Here is a 9,124-nt window from a genome sequence, read left to right on the forward strand (position 1 = left end):
TTACTCACGATATTCAACCGTTGGTTAAAAGGGAAAATACTGGTCTGACAGGGCGTTTTTTTCCGGGTAATTGCTTTATAATGATAGATGGGACGCAGTGAAGTATTTTCCCACTTTAAAAGCACTTAATGAGTTGATAATTTACACACGCTAAACCATAATAAAAGCAATTATAGAGTAGTTATAGCCTTTCTTTGGTCTTATGGTTCACTTTGGCTTTTCTGAACCGTACTGAATTGTAACTGTGGGTTTTAAACCAAACTGAACAGTTATATTTGTATTAATGCTGTTTTGATCAGCGTCTCTTTTGGCTCACATTACATCACATGACTCTTGTACAGACTTATATATCTATATAATTTACTGCTCTATTATTATTTCCTAGCATCAGAGTGGTTTATGGTATTTTATGGTATGGGATACGGAAATAAAGAAAAAAGAAAAAGAAAGAATGGATGGATGAATGAATGAATAAATAAATAAATGCGAATTGTCCACAAAGTATACACTACCACAAGCTCACAAAAGGGCAATAAAAAGAAGTGAATAGTATGCTAACTGGTTTTACAAAAAAGTACCATTTAACCACAGTTACCTCTGAAATACCATTAATATATGTTTTATTTAACATGTTGTTACTAAATTAAGTTAGCTGCGGAAGCTTAAAATGGTAACTTTACCCTTACTCTCATAAAAACAAGAGATAAACTATGTATCTGTCGCTTAAACAGCCACTAGAGATGCAAAACTGTGACGTCACCGAAGCGGTCGGAAACGTGCTTTCTCTAGTTCCACATGTGACGTCACGTGTGGGCGTCAGGGGGAATTTTACACCTCAGACTTTAGAGTAACCACGGAGACCACACCGTGCTCTGATTGGTCGGCGCATTGTGTGCTGGGCGGAGTTAATATACATCGGATGGGAACCTATCGTATTAATTTGAGAATCAGTTTCCAGCACTCTTCACAGAGAACCTCAGGATGTCTACAACAAACTGTTCAGGTAAACTTTTCTTTGAAAAAAATTCACATGCCACATTATTTCAAATGTGTTTTTTTCTTCTTCTTTGTAAACAGGAGTTAAGCTTACTGAAGTTTCTTCATTTTATTTATCTATTTTATACAGCCATTCATGTAGACATCAGGCATGAATAGTTACGAATGTGTTTGAGTGTAATAGAGGATGTGACTTGTCTTAGAGCTGGACCTGGAGCTGGGAGAGCTGCTGCAGGAGTTTAATGATGTTGTGAAGGAGCTGAGCACACCTCACGCCTCTGAACATGTGCTGAGAGACGTACAGAGACACACAGCACTGAGGGACGCAGACGACTCAGACTACTGTGAGTACACATCTAAACCTTTAACATTTAAACACTTGATGCCAAACCATTGAGAATAGCCAACTCAATATTAAAGTGCCTCTTGATAATGTATACATATATGTATAAAGAGGAATACTGTTTCTTGTTACCTCTAGGAGATAACTTCCTCATATTTCCAGATTTGTTTCTTGGTCCAATTTTTAAAAGTATTTAGCTCACTTCTTTGAACAGCTTTGTCAAGCTATCAAAGGCTTGACTTATGTGATTTATATCTCTTTGTTTTGATCCTCTTAAATAGATTATGTGGAAGAATGAATGTATTAGTGAGCCTTTGATATTCTTGTGATATACAGTACCTCGTGGACCTCAACCACCCTGTAGTTCCTTTGCATTCAGATGTAAGAGGCAGGCATTAATCCTATTGTGTCTTCTCAGGCAGCGAAGCTTCGCTGGTAAACAGCTTGAATGCCAGTCAAGAGGAGCTCAACATCCCAAGCATGACTACAGCCCCAAAAGGTATTAACATAACATAACAGATAGCCATCGCATTTACTTAACAAGTTAATGGCTTTTCCTATCTGCTCCGTGCGTGGCTCTAACCCCTGTGTGCTGCTTCTGCTCATCTTATTGTAGTCTTTGTTTGTGGATTGCATGATAAGCACGAATGCTGGCACGATGGAAATTGAATATGATAATGTTGTAAGACATCAAAGATATAAAGTGAGGATCTATATTTGTGTGCCTTACTACTAATTTAGTCATATTATGATTTTAATATCATTTAAATATGTTTACCAAAGGCATACAATTCAGTAAATTTGGTTTTGTAAATCTGAAAATACATTTCTATTAATTTCGGTGGTTTTGGCTGCACCTGAAGGTGTCACACTACACCCCCTGCTCATTCAAGGATGTGTGTTTATTTCCTGGATGGAGCAAGGACAAAATGTGTTTAAAATGCATGTACACAGTTCGGCTTTATGATAACGTTTACCTTTTTAATTTAACGCAAATTAGTAAAAACCTTGAATCTTGAATGTTCATCTGAATGTAAAAAGCAAACAGTTTACTGATCAAAGTAACTGTCCCCAGTGTCAAAATCAAAACTACGCCCTTGGTTTATTATTATTTTTAATAAAGATTTTGCTATAGCCAGTTGAAAATATAGCATTTTATTGTGCGTAGGGAATGCAGAGGGTCGCATTTCTTTCAGGGTGGAATGTTCCACAGGAAATGCCTCTGCAGTTAGCTGCGCGTCCACAGAGTCTGGAGCATTCCTGTGCGCTAACGTCTTCTCCATCTCTGCTCTTTACAGCCAGGCTCGGGGACACCAGTGACCTACAGAGCTTCATTGAAAACCTGGACAGAGAGCTTGCAGGTATAAACGGCAGATTTTGCAACTCTATCTTTTGAAAGCATGGTGATGCATAATAATATGTGTAGAATCAGTGCTATGAGAATATTTTATTAATCTAGATAAAAAAAGACGGCCAAAAGCATGCCCTATACAAGGACATAAATGCAGAATGCTTGACCAACCACAAATGTTTGTTTCCGTAGATCTATATCGGTAACAAACCTCAGAACCAGAGTGAGCTATCAACTTAGTCTCTCTATATATAATTTAATATGCTATTTATTAGTTCATAATGTAACATAAAACAATTTGCATTACCGATCAACACCAGTCATAGTGTTTTGTCAACTTTGCTCAGCATTGTTGGTGAAAGTTACTTAAAAAAATTATGCATTACAATATCGCATTTTCTCAGAATTGCTAGTTTATATATCACAACTATGATTTTCTAACTTGATATTGTGACTTTATATCACGCGATTTTGAGAAAAAAAGTCAGAATTGTGAGAAATAGTTGCAATTACCTTTTTTGTTTTATATTCAGTGGCGCAAACGGGCTTCCATATGTTACTCCCTAAAAGCTTTTGCATTATTTTTTTAATCTGTTTCTTGGCTTACTTGTTGGTTTTAAATATTACAAGTTATATTTTTGACAAGTGTTAAATGCCCTTTCACACCAAAAGTGAAAGACTCAGGCTGAAGGAAATGTAGATTCACGCCTGTACAGTAGCAAATGTTACAGAAACAAAGGTTATGTATATCTAAAGTCATTTTGCCATTCGTATGGCTGTACTGGATCAGCAGCAAATACATTGGTTAATAAAATGGGATTCATACAGTACATAAAATATATTTATGTTAACATATGTAATAATCGCAGTTTTGTATCATATCATGCGTTTGCATTGCACTGTTTTTATCAATTTTAGGGAATACTGAGTCTGTATTTATGAGAGTGAGATGAGTAAATGCATGTTTGCATTCAGTCTAGACAACGCCTCTGCACTTACTCTTGATTTCTCTCAACACGTGGACAGGAGAACTGTCAGTCAATAAATGCCATTAATTATTTTATATAGAAATGTTATTGTAAATGAATGCATTACTTTACTAGTAACTTGAAAAAAGCAATCAAATTACATACTGTGACATGCATTGCTTGTAATGCTCTACCCCCAACACTGGTGTTCAGTTATAGTTTATTATGATGTTATTCTTGACAAAAACAAGTAAAACATCCATCAGAGCGATAATGTTAATAATGTTAACACAGCTCACTCCCAGCATGCTCCGTTATCAGCGGAGTGACGGTCATGAATCATAACTGCACATGCATAATACCTCACTCCCCTGACCTGAGCTGTCACAATCTTATCTGTCTTACAGAGATGTGAGATGACGGGACACACGTGATCACCTGAAGAGCTGGCATTTAGCGAAGCGTGATCTCTGCTTCCACACACAGAAATTAGGCTGAAGAAAAACAGCTTGAAGGATTCACTTTTCCCCCTTCACTAAGAATCAAGAGCTCATGGAGTCTTTTTAATTTGTCAAGACCCTTTGGAAGAATTACCAAGTTTCTCAGAAGTTGTTTTATTTAATACATTTATATGAAAAGCACAATGCCTTGTAAATTATGATGATTAATGTTAATACATAATGTTCACTTTTTTAAGACTGTAAAAATATTTTTACCAGGTTCAGGGTAATGTGTAATTTTAATTTAACCTTGTAAAGAAGTTTTAATAATAAAAGTTATTGCATTAAGCGTGTACTGTATTGCTTTTTTTTTTTTTTTTTGTATGAATATTTTTCTTGCTAATAATATTTTTTAATACCTATATAACTTTTCCCCTTCACGTTTCCCCCCTTTATTTGATTTTACAGTGAAACATGACCTGAGGTTTTATGAGATTCTCCTAATTAAACTCCAACATTAAATTCCTTGCAAATGCAGTAGTTGCATTAGGTTAAGTTTACGGTCCTGGTAAAACCATATATGTACAGAAAAGGAAATGCAGCTAGACATTCTGCAGCTGATGGAAAAGGAAGTTGACAGTTGCATTGCAATCGAAAGCAGCCGTTTTATTCTTGTTTGTGGTATTGTCACAAGCCACACCTTCAAGAAGTTGTTATACTGTGCATGCAGTACTTGATTCCCAAAAAGTAGCCTATTTGAAAAGTAAAGTCTTACTTAAAGATGCACATCATTACATTGGGCAGAACTTATCAAACAAGTTGCATATTATTCTTTCTTTCTTATCTAATGCGATGATATCTAAGCATTTTAAAGTGTGATTTACTTCACACACACAAAAACATTTTTCATTGTTTTGTCACCCTCATCCCATTCCAAACCTGTATGTGACCCTGGACCTCAAAACATAAGGGTTTGAATTATAAACATGAATTATATGTCCTCTGCAAGCTGAATAAATAAGCTTTCCATTGATGTATGGTTTGTTAGGATACGACAATATTTCGCAGAGATACATTTATTTTAATATCTAGAATCCAAGGATGCAAAAAAATTGTCCAAATTAAGTTCTTAGCAGTGCATATTGCTGAATAAAGTTGAAATAAATTTAGGGTAGGAAATATACAAAATATTAAACATAATTTTTACTTAATATCCTAATGATTTTTGGCATAAAAGAAAAATCGGTCATTTTGACCCATTTACCCTCAATGTATTTTTTGGCTATTGTTCAAATTTACCCCAGCAACATACGACGGTTTTGTGCTCCAAGGACACATATGATTATCCTTCCTTGGTTAGCACTGACTTCCAATAAAAAGAAAGAAAGAACACATCACATAGGTTTCACAAGAATATGATTGCGCATAAATGATAGAGTTTTAATTTCTGAACTTTCTCAGTCTAAATATTTTTTGTCTAAACTAAAATTTGCCCCTTCCTCTTTTCCATAGAGTCCATTTCTGTAATTATTTTAACATTTTAGCAGATTGTACTCTCATAAGTTATATAATGGAACAGATGTTAGACATTATGCAACATCACGAGTAAACGCAGTACTTCTGGGCAGCAGTGTTTATGGAAAGAGGAAGTTCAGAGTCTCTGCATTCTGACACAAAGGAAGAAAGCTGACATCATCACTGCTCCAGACTCTCATGAGAACACTTATTCTTACAATAAATACCCCAGTCATGTGATTGTGTGGTCACCAGTGAATGGGAATTCAATTTGAAGCAGCAGTTTGGAAACTACATTGTACATAGTTCTGATCAGACTAAAATATGTAATTTCATGTTTCCCAGTGTCCTGGAACAGTTTGCTTTCAGACTGTTCAAGAAAGTTAAATACTCTTCTGAAGACATTGTGTTCCGTTCAGTTTGTGTCCTCTTGGGTCATTCCTTGAGGGACCTATAATGCACTTGGTAATAGACTCTGGTCCAAACTGACCTGAATGTCAAAACATGCAGTGTGAATGGATGGCACATGAGAAACCGCCGCTTTGGCATCTCTCTCTCTCTTTTTGTCAATATTGTTTACATCCTCCTGTGTTGAGTGTGGGAGCTGTGCAAATGATAAATCTTACTTTTGTAAGTGAAAAAGAAAAGTGATAGCCAAAAGACCATGTGATAACCATATTGGATCTTGAAGCAAAATTTGAAACCATTTTCTTTTCATACCACTTTCACAAACTGGCTAATGTGTATATGTGATACACTTATGGTGCATTTATATAGTTTTAAAAGGCATTAATTATTAAGGCATTATGTGTGTTATGCCCTTATGCTGCATTAGAAAATTCAGGCTTCATCTGGTGTTACCACAAAAGACTGCTTTGTAAGACAGAGCTTCCTGATATATCCCAATTCCTTAGCATATCCAAAACCTCAGAACAAATTGATGATGTAACAAAAACTATGGACTCTCTCTTTTCTAGCATTTTCTCTTTTCTAGCATTACAGTTGCTCGTTTACACTTAAGGAAGATTAAGGAAAACAGTCTGACACCATGGTATAATGAGCATACTCGCACCCTAAAGAGAGCAGCCCGAAAAATGGAGCGCAGCTGGAGGAAAACAAAACTAGAGGTATTTCGTATTACTTGCCGCAAAAGTAACCTATCCTACAGAAAAGCATTACAAACTGCTAGATCTGATTATTTTTCATCTCTTTTTAAAAGAAAACAAACATTACCCCAGGTATTTATTCAATACAGTGGCTAAATGAATGAAAAATAAAACAATTGTTGACATTTCCCAACAGCACAGCAGTAATGACATTATTAAAACTAGAGAATTAGAGAAAAAATTCTAACCATGCAGCCGTCAGCTATAGTATCGCATCTGATAGCGTGTAATAGATTGACCAAAGAACAATTCCACTCATTCTCTACTATAGGAGATTAATAATTTTATAAACTTGTTAAATCATCTAAACCAACAGCATGTATGTAAGACCCTATACCATCTAAGCCTTTAAAAGCGGTGCTTCCAGAAGTCATAGATCCTTTTCTGACTAGTATTAATTCCTCATTGTCATTAGGATATGTCCCCAAAACCTTCAAACTGGTTGTTATTAAGACTCTCATCAAAAAACCACAAATAGACCCCAAAGAACTAGTTAATTACAGACAATCTCGAATCTCCCTTTTCTGTCAAAGATACGAGAAAAGGTAGTATCATATTCCTTCTTAGAGAAAAATGGCATCTATGAGGTTTTCACAGTATGAAGTCCCTCAAGGCTCAGTGCTAGTACATTACTCTTCACGCTTTACATGTTACCCTTGGGAGATATCATAAAGAAAAACTGTGTTAGCTTTCACTGTTATTCTAAGGTATTTCTTTGTGTAAAAATGTATGTAAAAAACTGGATGACGAGTAATTTCTTACTGCTAAATTCTGAAAAAACAGACGTGTTAATTATAGGGACTAAAAACTCTGCATGTATTAACATAGAACACTGTCTAAGACTTGATGGTTGCTCTGTCAATTCTTCATCATCAGTTAGGAACCTAGGTGTGCTATTTGATCGCAATCTTTCATTAGAAAGCCACGTTTCTAGCATTTGTAAAACTGCATTTTTCCATCTCAAAAATATATCCAAATTACAAACTATGCTGTAAATGTTAAATTCAGAAATGTGAATCCATGTAATGCTTTATTGGGTGGTTGTTCTGCACGCCTAATAAACAAACTCCAGCTGGTTCAAAATGCAGCAGCAAGAGTTCTTACTAGAACCAGGAAGTATGACCATATTAACCCGGCCCTGGCAACACAGCACTGACTCCCTATTAAACATTGTATAGATTTTAAAATCTTGCTTATTACTTATAAAGCCCTGAATGGTTTAGCACCTCAGTATTTGAACAAGCTCTTGTTACATTATAGTCCTCCACGTCTTCTGCGTTCTCAAAACTTAGGCAATTTGATAATACCTAGAATATCAAAATCAACTGCGGGCGGCAGATCCTTTTCCTATTTGGCGCCTAAACTCTGGAATAACCTACCTAACATTGTTCGGGAGGCAGACACACTCTTGCAGTTTAAATCTAGATTAAAGACCCATCTCTTTAACCTGGCTTACACACAACATACTAATATGCTTTTAATATCCAAATCCGTTAAAGGATGTTTAGGCTGCATTAATTAGGTAAACTGGAACCGGGAACACTTCCTATAACACCCGATGTACTTGCTACGTCACTAGAAGAATGGCATCTATGCTAATATTTGTCTGTTTCTCTCCTATTCTGAGGTCACCGTAGCCACCAGATCCAGTCTGTATCCAGATCAGAGGGCCACTGCAGTCACCCGGATCCAGTACGTATCCAGACCAGATGGTGGATCAGCACCTAGAAAGGACCTCTACAGCCCTGAAAGACTGCGGAGACCAGGACAACTAGAGCCCCAGATACAGATCCCCTGTAAAGACCTTGTCTCAGAGGAGCACCAGGACAAGACCACAGGAAACAGATGATTCTTCTGCACAATCTGACTTTGCTGCAGCCTGGAATTGTACTACTGGTTTCGTCTGGCCAGAGGAGAACTGGCCACCAAACTGAGCCTGGTTTCTCCCAAGGTTTTTTCTCCATTCTGTCACCGAGTTTTGGTTCCCTATGGCTTGCTTAGTTGTGAACACTTTACAGTGATATCCTTGACTTGATCTCAAATGATTGCACAGATATAATGAGGATTTTTCACATAACAGTGAAAGCTAACATAGTTTTTCTTTATGATATCTCCCAAGGGTAACATGTTAAGTGTGAAGAGTAATGGCCCTAGTACTGAGCCTTGAGGGACTTCATACTGTGAAATCCTCACCTTTATAAATAAAGGTGACTTGACTTGTTATAATGCATCATACTCTTAAAAGTTTCAACCACAATCAGGTAAGTATTATAATGTATTCTAAGCTTTATGGCTCAAAAACACCCTTATAATGCATTATAAATATAGGACTCATATAGAAAGTG

General features: G+C 36.3%; 1 protein-coding gene across 1 annotated transcript; it reads left to right on the forward strand.

Annotated features, from left to right (window-relative positions):
- The first annotated feature begins 855 nt into the window (after positions 1-855).
- On the forward strand, positions 856-4,423 carry LOC113113581 (regulator of cell cycle RGCC-like). Its single transcript, XM_026279855.1, has 5 exons — positions 856-1,003; positions 1,200-1,340; positions 1,758-1,838; positions 2,638-2,700; positions 4,066-4,423. Exons 1-5 carry the CDS (start codon positions 982-984, stop codon positions 4,071-4,073), a joined length of 315 nt encoding a protein of 104 aa, XP_026135640.1. The 5' UTR covers positions 856-981; the 3' UTR covers positions 4,074-4,423.
- Positions 4,424-9,124: the final 4,701 nt, after the last annotated feature.

Source organism: Carassius auratus, chromosome 14 (genome assembly GCF_003368295.1).
Source record: "Carassius auratus strain Wakin chromosome 14, ASM336829v1, whole genome shotgun sequence".
NCBI lineage: Eukaryota > Metazoa > Chordata > Actinopteri > Cypriniformes > Cyprinidae > Carassius > Carassius auratus.